We start from the raw sequence: 12,524 nt of genomic DNA, 5'->3' as shown, positions 1-12,524 counted from the left end.
CCTCCCTGCCCCCCTTCCCACCCAGACCCCTCACCTCCCTGCCCCCCTTCCCCCCAGACCCCTCACCTCCTCGTCCCCATCCCCAGGCCCCTCACCTCCATTCCCAATCCCCCTCTGCCCCATCCCCGCTCTGCTCCACCCGCAGGCCCCTCACCTCCTCGTCCCTGGCTATCAGCACCAGCTGTCCATCCATCAGGGAGAAGTTGGATACATCCCAGACAGGCACCTCAGGGGATGGGGCCAGCGGGATCCGCTGCACGGGGCGCACACCATCTGGGGGGCAGAGAAGCAGCTCGTCGGGAGGGTGACACACCCTTTCTCAGGGATCCGGTCCCCCATATCTCCCACGCACCCCGACTCCCCGCTTCCCCCCTTTCCACCCTTTACCTCACCTCTCTTCACTCTTTCACCGCTCCGTCAGCTTTTCAAACCATGCCCATCACTGTGGGATCTGGGCCCCTGGGGCTCCCTGCCCATGCCCAGCCGTGGCTCTGGGCCTGGCTCCTCACTGTGCTGCTTTATGTGTGGGCAGCTGCCCCTGCTGTACGAGGCTGGCCCAGCTGTGGGCCCATGGACCCCAGCACACCATGGCACACTCTGGTCCGTGTCCCCCCCGCTCGGGCTGCACACAGGCTCCAGCAATGGCCCTCTCTATAGATGGGCTCACAGACCAGTGCCGGGGACCCGGGGGATAGTGGGAGGTGGCAGGTTATGGACGGGCAAGGCAGGGCCAGTGCTCGTCAGCGGTGATGACCTTTGGCTGGCACTGGGGCAAGTGCTGTCGAGGGCCCGGGAGTTGGAGCTTCCCTGGCTATCTCCCCCTGCATCCATGCTCCCAGCCAGCTGGGCTCCCCCTGCTCCCAGCAGCAGTGGCAGGAGCAAGCAGCCCAGGGCTGGGATGGGATGGAGAGGGCGGGAACTCGGGCCCCTCCTGTCCCCCAGGGGGTTCCTGCCTGCACTTGTGCATTGCAGGCACGGGCTGCCAGGGCGAGGAGCCGGTTACACCGGAATCAGCGGCGGGGAGGAAGGGCGGGCGGCTGCAGGATGCTCGGCACCTGCCGCCCAGCAATGAGCCCGGGAGCTCGGTGCCCAGAACACACCCACTCGCTCGTTTCCATACACTCGGAGCGGCACCGACCGAACCAGCCATGCTGCACGTTTAAAACACCAGTGCAGCAGGCTCGGAGGGGCTCCCTAACGCGGAGTGTGGGCAACGGCCCTAGAGCCATGTCTGGATCCACAGGGCCCCCAGCTGTGAGCCAGTCCTTCGCTGTGCCAGACCCCAAGGGGTCTCTCCCTTCCTCTAGGACAGGTCCCGTGGCCTTGCCGCCTCCTGAGACTGAACTAGTGGGCTTCAGCTCTCTGGCTTCAGCCCGTGAGCTCTGCCCAGTGTGTCCGACTGCGCCAGACCCTGGTAGAGACCTGTCCTCTCAGCAAGGATTCATGCACCTTGCCCCGTAGTTCCAGGGACGCTCACCGCACTGTCAGAGCAGTCGGGTTCATTAGTCAGCCAGAACCCAGCCTGGAAAGTCCTTAGGGCAGCACAGAGCAATGGAAGCTAAAGCCCTGACCATTCTGGTTAGCCCAGATCCCAGCCAGGCTGGAGTGAAACTCACATTCAGGCTCTGTCTGTCTCTCAAGCTACGTCTACACTAGCACTTTTGTCAGTCAGGGATGTGAAATAAACACCCCCCGACGGACATACGTTTCAACAACAAAAGCGCCAGTGTGGACAGCGCTGTCGGCAGGAGATGCTCTCCCGTCAATGTAGCTGCTGCTGCTCGTTGGGGTGGTTTCATTTTTTGCCATAGAGCGCCTGCACGGCGGAGAATTTACAGCAGTGGTACAGCTGTGCCGTTGTATAAGGTCTGTTCAGTCTGAACTTCCAGGTCAGATCCTAGGTGAGAGCCCAGTTTCCCCCGGAAGCCACCACTTATCCCCCACCTCACACCTGCCCAGTTCTTTGTTTTGGAGGGGGAGTATCTCTGCTCAGCTTCCCTGCTGAGAGTGTCCGTCCACAAGTCATGGGAGCTGGCATTGTCTCTCTGGACCCCATGTTGATTTGGGTCAGATTCAGCTGGTTCCTTAATGACTATTCACCAGGCAGGGAGATGACACACACACACACCTATATCTCTTAGCCTTCCCTGAAAGCAAACTTGGGGCTAGTCTACACTTAAAACTTACAGCGGCACAGCTGTATCGGTGCAGCTGTGCTCGTGTAGCCGTGTTACGTCAACGGGAGAGAGTTCTCCCGCCGACATAATAAAACCACCTAAGTGAGTGGCAGTGTTCTTTTCACACCCCTGAGCGACAAAGGTTTTGCCGGTATAAATGCTAATATAGACAAGGCCTACGGCCTCCCCCTCCCCACTGGGTAGCCTTGCAACAGATGGGGGAAACTGAGGCACCCACAGGCTTCAAGAAAAATATTACAACAGTTCCCACTTTGTCATTGGGCAGGCAGTGCCTTTTCCTCCTGGGCCCCAGCCCAAGGTGCCAGGGTCCATGGAGCACAGTCCCAGCCAAGACCTGCTCTCACTGAAACCTGATTAGCTCCGATTTCCCTTCTTGAGGCTCCTGTCAAAGTTTGGGGGTTTAGAAAAATAAAACTATCTTTCTGGCTGGTGGGAGTAAATAATAATAGCGATAACCCAGCTCTTATCGAGTGCATTTCATCTGTAGATCTCAGCGATCAATATTCTTATTCCCATTTAACAGGCACAGAGGACAGCAAAGACACTTGCCCAAAATCAACCAACAGGCCAGTGGCAGGGCTGGGAATAGAAGGTAAATCTCCTGAGTTCCAGTCCCATGCTCTATCCACTAGGCCACACTGCCGCCCAGGGAACATGTACAGTGAGGAGCTTACAAACCCCTGGGCGTACAAATGTGTTCCACTCCCCACAGTGTGTTACAACTCCTCTAGGCGCCTGGCAGGGCTGGAGGTGGTTACAGACCTGGCTCGTTACCTGAGTAATGAGCGGGAGGGTTTGCATGGACAGTTTGTAGGGAGGGGATCATCCACGAGTGTCAGGACTGACCTGAAATAAAATCAGGACCGATATGTGCGGACTATCAGGACCAGCCTCCTGGCAGTGAGGACTGAGGCTGCGCAGAGGCGCCCCATTGCCTGGGCGGGGTAAGCCAGCCAAGCCAACGCACAACGGGGCACAGCAGGGAAGGAGCACCCTCAGTGCAGTTGCAATGTGCCAGCCCTCATGGAGAACCCTCTGGGACTGGCAGGGGAGAGCTCAGGCCTCCTTGCTGGGCCCCCTCCTGATCCCGTCGCAGCGGATGGTTTCCTATGAGCCGGGGGTGCTGTGCCACCCATGCGGGGGCAGCTCAGGCAGGAGAGACAGCCTGTCCCAGTGCAGAGCGAGCTGGCCTCCCCCACAAAGTCACGCAGGCCGGGAGTCAAACATGTTGGGTGCCTTCCTGCACATCAGCAGCTGGAGCCAAGCCCCAGGAGGGGCAGGGCACCCGGCAATGGGTGGGATTTCCAAATAGCCCAGCCCCCTGCAGCTTCCACAGAGTGATAGAGCATCCCCAAAGTCCCCTCCCCTCCTGTGCCCACACCAGTGGGAGCTGCTGGGCGCTGGGTCCGTCTGACAGTCTGCCCCCACAAAAACTACAGGCCCCAGCCTGCCACCCCAACCATCAGGCCTGGCTGCATTGCATGCCAGAGAGTGGCTCCCTCTGCCCCGATGGTCCCCAAGTAAGTCCCTGCTCCCTGGGTGGTTGGCATGCTACCCCCATGTCCAGGAATCAGCATTCAGCAAAAGAACCACATGGGGGTGTGTGCCCTCGGCAGTGCGACCTCCGTCCCATCTGCTGCCCTGGTCGGGCAGACAGGAGATATGTGGGCCTGATCCCTGAGCTGCCCAGCACCTGAGCAGGCAGTCAGCCACTCCAGTGAGTGGGTGTCTCTGTGTTGCTGTCCCTGCCCGGATAGCCTCAAGACCCCAACGCCTCCTCCAGCCCTGGGGAGAGCAGCCCATCGGGGTGCTGATGGCCTTGCAGGTGGCGGTCAGAGAGCAGCTCCATTCTGTCCTGCCCGGGAGTCTCCTGGACCCCGCTCTGGGCCCCTTGGGGCAGGAGCCAGCGGCTGTGGCGTTTGGTGGGCGCGTTGTGATGGCAAGGCGGAGGCCTGACTGCCGTGGGCGGAGGACGAGGAGGGGTGTGACTGACCAGAGCAGTGCCTGGCTGGCCTTTGAGAGCAGATTTCACACTTGCCTCAGCCTCACTCCTCTCCTGGCCACAAAGAGGAACAAGGTTTGAGAAATCGCAGCACAATGCACAGAGGAGAGGCCCTTCACCAGCCACAATGGCCAGGTCAGGCCGGGCCCCTTCCTGGGCTTCTGGCTCAGGCCTCAGGCAGAGGAAGTCTCACAATGGGCAAGACTGGGCTCTGGCCCCAGGACTCCCCGAACCAAGGGCAGCCACCAGAGCTGCCTCCCTGTGAGCTCCCAGCCGGCCTCCCCTGTAGGATGCACGTCCCTGCTGTGCATGTGGGAGGCAGAGAGAGCAGGACCTGAGAGGAAGCAGGGGCAGCGCTTAGGCACAGGGCTTACTGGAGGGGCAGGCCTGGAGATTTCAGAGCGAGGAAGCTGCCGGCTGCGGTTCGTTCCTGCTGTGGTCAGGGAAACCGGGCACGTGTAAATAAAAAGATCCCACCAAGAATCCACTGACTAGGAGCAACGGCTGCTCCCCCCACAGAAACATCCTGCCAAGCCCCAGCTTTTGGCAAACTGCTCCAGCCAAAGGGGAAGAGCACAGCCCCCGCCATCCGCCATCATCCAGACAAGGGGACAGGACGCGGCACAGAGCCGGCCTCCTTTTGCTACAGACCCTGAGCTCAGCTCAGCTCAGCCGGAGGGAGGGAACTCTGCAGGGAATGGCGTGCGCAATCCTGACATCCGTGTCGCTGGTTGGCTCGTGAGCATGCCCAGCCAGCAGGGCTCCTACCCCAAGTCAGCCATGGCCTTTCAGCAACCAGGACGTGCTGAGTGTCCAGCCCCAGAGCTCACAAATAACAAAGCAGTTCCTCTCTCCAAAGACCCAGCTGCCCATTTCCCCAGTCTCAGCTCTGGTGTCCTGGCCAAAGTCCCCTCTTCAGTGCCCCCCATGTTCCCAAACAAGCATTCTTCTCCAGCCCCCGCCTGAGCTGCTGTGCTGTGTGGTGTTAAACTAAACAGCTGCTGTATCCCACCCCTGAGGCGGCTGCATGTCAGTGATGGGGGCAGAGAGCTCGCTTGGTGTGTTTCGCACGTGGGGACATGCTGGGATGGATGATGCTCTAGCAATGCTCGCTCGGTGTATCCGTTTGGAGGATGGAGGTGTCTGACACTGGGAGGCCCCCCAGCATCTGGCTTCCGACTAAAAGGAACTGTATGTCTGCCATTTTTAGCTGCCGTCAGTGCCCTGGTCTCAGATGTGAGATGACTCAGGTGTGAGATGACTCACACCAGACACAGACGGCTCCTCATGGCACCAACCGCCAGATCAGCCCTTGCTGGAGCACCAGCAGAGTCCTGAAGGGCCAGGTAAATGGGTCACAGCCCTGCCTGAGCCCTGCGGCTCCATAAGAGCAGCTCCAGGGGCCGTGGCCCACATAGCGTTCAGCATCCTCCCTGCTCAGCAAATCCTGTTGCTGCCCACCTGACCCTCCCCTCCTCCGAGAACTGTGCAGCGAGACATCCCCCGCACCACATGCTGACCTGGGAATGCAGGTTCATGGGCTGAGTCGGGGCTGGGGTCCCCGAGGGGATGACAGCAGGAAAGGGCTGTCACTAACTGGGGGCAGGGACAGGCCACAAGTGACACATGGACAGATGCACAGCCCTTTTCAGTGTCCATGGACGGGTGCTGTGGGCGCCCTCGGGGTGAGGCCGCCTTGGGCACAGGGTGACTGTGCGGAGCCCTCGTTCCATACGGGCAGTGCTAGGAAGAACAGCTCGAGTTCAGGGATGCAGGGCTGGGAGGGGAGGTTCCTGGAGAAATCAGGTTTGCTGGAGGAGAGGGGGCTGGGCAGGCAGCAGGCCCCATGCTGGGAGGAAGGGCAAGAACCCATAGGAGGGCTGGGAGGACATGAGGTCGGGATGGCAGTAAGGTGAAGAGTTAGAGGTGAGGTGACAGACACGTGGCGGTGGGGCTGCCTAGCCCTTGCGCTGTACTGTGTCAGACACTGGGGGGATGGTGGCTGCACTGATCTCACAGCTATTTCACTTTGCAAAGTCTGTTTCTACAGGGACCAGGTCCGACTGCCCATATGGACTCCAAAAGGACTGGAACTGGGCCCGACCATCCGTATGGACTACACAGGGACTGGGCCTGCCTGCCTGCCTGCCTGCACTCCATAGTAACCAGAACTGTGCCCACCCACCTATATGGGCTCCACAGGGACTGGAATTGGGACTGACTGCCCATATGGACTCCACAGGTAATGGGCCAGAGCTAGGGCCAGGGCCCTCTTGCTCACCTGCCCATATGGACTCCACAGGGCCCAGGCCACAATGCAACTTCAACCCTGGTGAAGCTTGGAAAGCCAAATGGCGTTTACGAGAAGTTACAAATAAACACCCTGGAAAAGACCCGACACGGAAGACCCCTGGCTTCCATCTCCCATGAAGCTTATGGGCAACCCTAAACCTCATCCACACAAACCATGGCAGATGTGGATACTTGCTGCACAAATGGAGAATTAAAGGCTCTCCAGTGTGCGACTGTTGTCACCTGGAACAGACCATGGAACATAGAACAACTCAATGCCCGACTCACAAATACAAAGTAGCAATGGCACAGCTACGGGTGGGCCTGTGTGGGCCACTTTGAAAGCAGGCCCACCACTCAGATTTTAAGCAATTCATCCCGCGTTTTTATTAGCCTCTGTTTCACTTGTGACACCAGGCTTGTGCCCACCTGTGTGCCCACAGGCCCTGCCAAAAAATCAGTTCTGGCTACGCCTCTGCCCAGGAGTCACTCTGCTTCTCTGATGCAATTATCTGGCTTAACCATCTAAATGTAAAATTATAGTTGTTGCTCTGCATTTACCTCAGCCATACGAAGAAGATGGGATCAGGCCGGGACCTGCATGCCTGCCCATATGAACTCCAAAGGGACCAGGCCTTACTGCCTATATATAGACCTGTTGGGTAGGCTGCCCTACTTTAACACGATGGTTTCTGCTCAGCAATTCTCGCTGCCCCTGAGCTGGAGCAAAGCAAACGAACGGGTCAGCCCACGCTCCTGGCTCCCAGCAGAGACCACCCATGAGCCAGGACTGAAAGCCTGATCCGGTCCTGGCCACTGGTCAGTGCTAAGAACAGCGCCCAGTGGCCACAGCTGAGACACGGCTCAAATCACAGGCAGCCCATGTCAGGGTAGCAATGGCAGCAACTCCCCCTGCAAACCTGAGACCGCATCGTGAGAGCAGCACCCTGCTCTGTCCGGGCTGGAGCCTTTGCTTTGCTCTGTCATGGTGAGCTCAGCACAGGCGACGGGGGCTGGGGTCCTGCCTGCACAGAGCTGGCCTCTCCACGCAGCCCTGCTGGGTTTGCTCAAATCTCAGTCCCTTCTGCCTGTTCAGTCTCCGGCTTCTCTGCTGAGCCATAGAGGTTTAACTGAGTCCCCTGCCACTGCCTGGCCTAGCCCCTGAATCCAGCTTGGGGCCACCTTGCCTGGGATTTGTACCCAGACCCAAAGTATGCTCCAGTTCCAGTGTTGTATGTAGCTGTAAGGCTCTTAATGGTCCCAGTGAGTCTGTCTGTGCACCCCACTGCCCCCTCCTGGATACAGTCAGAACTTCAACTGTGTGTCACAGCCCTGCTGACACTAACAGAATCCCCTTCAGCTCAAGGCACAGGGCCCTGAGCCGCTCAAGCAGGGGCACCTCCTTTGTCTCCTTCATGCCACCGTGAAGTGTGCAACAGAGACCTGCTGGATGGGAGCAGCGCTCTCAGACGCCTGCAAGATTAGAACTCAGCTCGCGGGATCGGAGGTTGGGACGTGCCTGCTAGTAACAGGAGGAAGCAGAGCCAGGACCAGAATCCCCTAATGTGGTAATGGGCTGATCACCAGCATCAAGCCCCCCTGCGTGGAGAGCTGCCAGTCGCTCTGCGGAGCTAATAATTGGCATGAGTGAGACAGGCAGGGACACGGAACAGTGATGGGGCTATACCCCAGGGAGTGATCAATACACTACACACGGCCCAGCTGTGCCACACACAACACACAACCTGGATCAGGAATCAACCAGGATCAGGAATCAACAGGGAGTAATCAACACACTACACACGGCCCAGCTGTGTTGCCACACACAACACACAACCTGGATCAGGAATCAACCAGGATCAGGAATCAACAAAGCACACACCTTAGCTGTGTCACCAATCAAAACAACACACGCAGCCCAGCTGTGTTGCAGGCTGGATCACAGATCAGCACAACACACAGCCCAGCTAGGCCAAACCAGAGGGGATCTCCTCATGCATGGCATCTGCCCTTGGGAACCAGCAGAGCCAGGCAAGCCATCGAGTTGCTAAGGCCTGAGCTGCTCCTTCCTGGGCATGCCCCGTGGCTCTGCGGGGTTTCCCTTACTCCACAGAGCAGGCTCCAGACATATCTCAGGGACAACCCTTCCCCCAGCACACTCAGTGCTTGGAAAACCTGCCCAAGCTGTGGGTGCAGCTGCCGTCTCTCTGAGCTGTCCCACCTCGGCATTCCAGGTGCAGCACTGAGCTTTATCTGGTCCCGGGCCCCAGGGGCAGCACCCCAGCCCTGCTGCCAGTCCCCAGGGCCTCGTCCAGGCTAGTTCCAATTGCCCCATAGCCCTGGGGGACCATCCTCCTGCTGGGCACACCGAAGCACCTGAAGGTTCAGCCCCATGCTGGACCCTCCTTACCTTTGGCTGCCTCCGGAGCTGCCTGCTCTGCCTTGGGCCCGCTCTCCTGGCTCCTGCGGTGAGACTTGGAGCGCAGGTATTTTCGCAGGTTCAGTTTCATGCCCTCTTGGCCCTTGGGCTCCTTGGGCGCCTTGGCTGGGGCAGAGAACGCCCTCTGGAACATAGACTTCCGGGTGGCTGCTTTGTTCCCCGCAGGCTCTGGGGGCTCGGTGCCTGGGCTGCTCCTGGCCACGCACACCTCAGAGGCGTCACTCTCGGGCTGGCTGTGAGCACGCTTCCAGTTGTGCAGTTTAGCCCAGCGGCTGCTGGCGGGGGGCAGGGGGCGCCGCTCTGGCTCCAGCTCCCTCTCCCCGCCTTGGGGAGCCGTCCGCCATTTGTAGGACTTCAGCAGGGACGGAGCCTCAGATGTGGGTGGTGGCGTCTGCTCCTCCATCTGCAGAGCAAAAGAGAGTGTGGCATGGGGCTGTACCATGGCAGTGCTGCATGGCCCAGCCCGGAAATGGCACCTTGGCACCACAGCCACCACCTCCCATGGGAATGGAGGTGGCAGGAGAGGGATGGGATGGGGCAGCAGAGAGGGGGTGTGAGGAGGAATGGAGGATGGCAGGGGGCAGCAGGAGAGGTGAGTGGCATGGGGCAGAAGGGATAGGTCAGCAGGGGAGTGCGGCTGGCATTCGGAGCCTCTGAGATTTTGAAATACGCAGGGTGTTTCTGACTGCACCCTCCGGCCTCTGGGGATATCTTAGGGATGCACAGGCAGGGGGCATGGGCCAGGTACCCAGGAGTTCCCAGGGCAAACTGGGCATTGGGGGAGATAAGGGGACTGCCAGGGTCATTCTCCACTGCCAAGCCATGGGGGGCATGTGTGTGCCTCACATGCCCCCAGTGCAGTTTGGCTGGCTTGGGTATGGTGCAGGCCCGGTAGCGAAGGACAGGAGTGCCCAAGAGGCTGATGGTCCTCCTCGTTGCCGTGGTTTCCCTGGGCTGTGCGCTTCCCGCTGGCTCCCTGCAGTGGGCGGCTGGGGACAGATTCTTTCCTTCCTCTCCTTTGATGGTGCAGGCCTGGTTGGTCTCAGCCCAGGGCAGCAGGAAGGGTGAACCCATCAGTGCCCACAGGCTGGTGTGTGTGTGAGTCAGGCTACCTCTCGGGGCTGGGCCCAAAGAGAAAATATTTGTGGCCATGAGGGGAGTTCTCCTGTAGCCCAGGTAGGGTGACCAGATGTCCCCCGATGTTAGGGGCTTTCTCTTATATGCGCAGCTATAGCCACCCCCCACCTCCAGGAAAACAAGGGTCCCAACTTTCACACTTGCTAGCTGTCTCCCTGAGCAGTCCGAGCAGCTGAGACTTGGGGTCCTGGAGGGGCGGGAGCTGGCTCTAGTCCCTGCCATGGGCTGGCTGTTTGTGGGGTGTGGATTTGCCATGCTGTGCGAGCAGCCCCTGCCAGGGCGTCAAGAGCCTGTGGGGAAAGAGCTGGCGTTGCAGCCTGTGGGGAAACCTGAGGTTTGTAGCTCCGGATGGTGGGTGCTCGAGCGCGGGCTCAAGGCTTCCTACAGCCTGGGTGCACAGCAATGGGGGAGGGGCCTGGTGGGGACAGCAGGGGATGGGGCAGGCTGGTCTGAGCTCAGCTCCAGCCATGGGGAGCAGGCTAGCCAGACTAGAGGGGCCTGGTACCTGGTCTGGGATCGTGCTGGGGGAGGGGCCTGCTGCTCCACGACTCCCCATGACACCCAGGCTAGGGGAAGAGCCCGGTGCGCCGTGGTACCCAGGCTAGGGGAGGGGCCAGTTGCGCTGGGTCTCTCCCTGGCACCCGGGCAAGGTAAGAGCTGTGTGAGAGAGCATGGCCCCTCCCTGCCCCCCGCAGAACCAGTCCTTCCGCTTCCCAGGCCGGGCAGAGGTGCCAGGCCGGGAGAGGTGCGACGCTCACGCTTGGGCTGAGCAGCCCTTGTCAGGGGGTGCAGACGGCAGCACTTCCGCTCCCTCTAACTCTTGTGCTGTCGCTGCTGCCCCTCCCCCCCACCCACCACCAAGCCATTTCCTCCCAGGCACCTGCTGGCCCTGGGCTCAGTCAGTTTCTGAAGCAAATAAAAACCACCAGGGTCCTGTGGCTTCAGGGGGGTGGGGCAGGCCCCAGGGGCCTTTGCCCCCAATCCCAGAGCTCCTGGGGTCAGACTGTGGCGTGCAAGCCCTGCTCAGTGGCTCCCCTGAGCACGAGGGCCCCTCCTCAGCAGATACCAGCCCCCCAAAAGTCCCATGGCCCCACACGTGAGCCACATGAGCCCGTGAGGGAAGGGGCACAGCAGCCCGTTTTGGGCCACCCGGCAGCGCCACACGCCAGGTCCTGGAGCCCGGGCACCTTCCGTGCGGCCGGGTGACAGGTGGTTCTGCCCCTCTGCGCACGTGGCCCCAGACTCGGAGCCTGCTAGTGGGGACCCCCTGCCCGGAGCTCCCGGGGCAGGCAGGGGGCAGCGTCCCCCCCAGTGCCGCGGACAGACGCGAGGGGGCGTGTGCAGGCACGCGGGCAGATAGGGCTGGGTGCCGGGCCAGCCGCCTCCCCCGCCCCCAGCAGCAGTGGAGGCCGGGCTGACCGCTTTCCCTGCCCCCCATGTCCTGCCCTGCCGGCCCCGGCTCCCCCGGTCCCCTGCTTCGCGTCCCTTCCTCTCCCCCATCCCCCCGGCCGGGCCCCTGCTCCCCCATCACCCCATGACCCCGCCCCCCTCCCCGGGCGCCCGATCTCCCGCCGCCCACCCGTGCGGAGCGGCTCCCACCCAGCAGCCGCCGGCGCTGCCCCAGCGGTACCTCGGCTCCCTGCTGGCGCCGCTCGCTCGCTCCCCCGCTCCCCGGCGGGCCGGTCCCGGCAGCGCTGTTCCGGCGAGGCCCCATGTGACCAGGCAGCAGATGCTAATCTCGCCCTCACCTCCTCCGCCCGGGGCCCAGCGGCCCGATCGCATCAGCGTCTCGGCTCCCAGCCGCGGCGGCTTCGGCTCCGGCTCGGGCGCAGTCCGGGGCTCGGTTCTGGTGGGCCCAGGCTCAGCGGGCCGGCTGCTCTCCGGCACATCGCCCCTCTCTTCCCCGGCGGGCCTTGAACGGCAGCCGAGGCGTTAATAAAGGGCGCCGCCGTCGGTCGGTTTCAGAGTTAACACGGCACCGGGGCTCTCTCGGCTCCTGCGTGGGCGCTGCAGAGTTCGGGAGGCGGCCGCGCGGCTGCAGCAGGGCGCACTGGCGATGGCAGGGGGCTTTGCCGCCAGCAGGACCCACTTACTTTACATGGAAGCTGGGATTCCGCGGCAGAAACGGAGCCACCGCGGAGTGGGCACCAGAGGGAACTCGGAACCTGCCAGCTCCGCCCTGCCCCTGGGCCTGGCCGCCTGGCATTGCTGGCCCCGCTTGCACCGCCTCTGAGGACTTGCTGCTGTCCCCTGCCGGTGACACTGGATCGGCTGGCGCTGGCGCGGTCGGTCCGGCGCTATTTCCACGGGCACGGCTGGTGCTGGAACCGATACCTGCAGCCCGGGACGAGATTCCGATGGCGGCACCACAGCGCCCCCTGGTGACTTCCCGGGGAACTAAACTTGCCTCCTACTGAAATGGCAGCAGCGCCTAGCTAAACCCAGGGTTCCCCTG

At 61.3% G+C, this 12,524-nt stretch overlaps 1 protein-coding gene across 2 annotated transcripts in view; it reads right to left on the bottom strand.

The window, feature by feature from the left end:
* RASAL3 (RAS protein activator like 3) overlaps positions 1–12,003 on the bottom strand; it is a 32,428-nt gene extending 20,425 nt beyond the window's left edge. The window contains exons 1-3 of one of the 2 annotated variants that reach the window (XM_067544587.1): positions 11,700–12,003; positions 8,903–9,335; positions 155–273 (exon numbers count right to left, since the gene is read on the bottom strand). In XM_067544587.1, the coding sequence (XP_067400688.1) occupies positions 155–273; positions 8,903–9,335; positions 11,700–11,783 (636 nt within the window). In that variant the 5' untranslated portion in view covers positions 11,784–12,003. The remainder of the gene's footprint in view (positions 1–154; positions 274–8,902; positions 9,336–11,699) is intronic. The other variant, XM_067544590.1, reaches the window with a different exon arrangement.
* Between the last annotated feature and the right edge of the window lie 521 nt (positions 12,004–12,524).

This window comes from Emydura macquarii, unplaced genomic scaffold, assembly GCF_026122565.2.
Source record: "Emydura macquarii macquarii isolate MOO-44397 ecotype Brisbane River unplaced genomic scaffold, CSIRO-AGI_Emac_v2 contig_1002, whole genome shotgun sequence".
In the NCBI taxonomy this organism is placed as follows: Eukaryota; Metazoa; Chordata; order Testudines; family Chelidae; genus Emydura; species Emydura macquarii.
The sequence above is the reverse complement of the archived record's forward strand: the minus strand, read 5'-3'. Positions and strand labels throughout refer to the sequence as shown.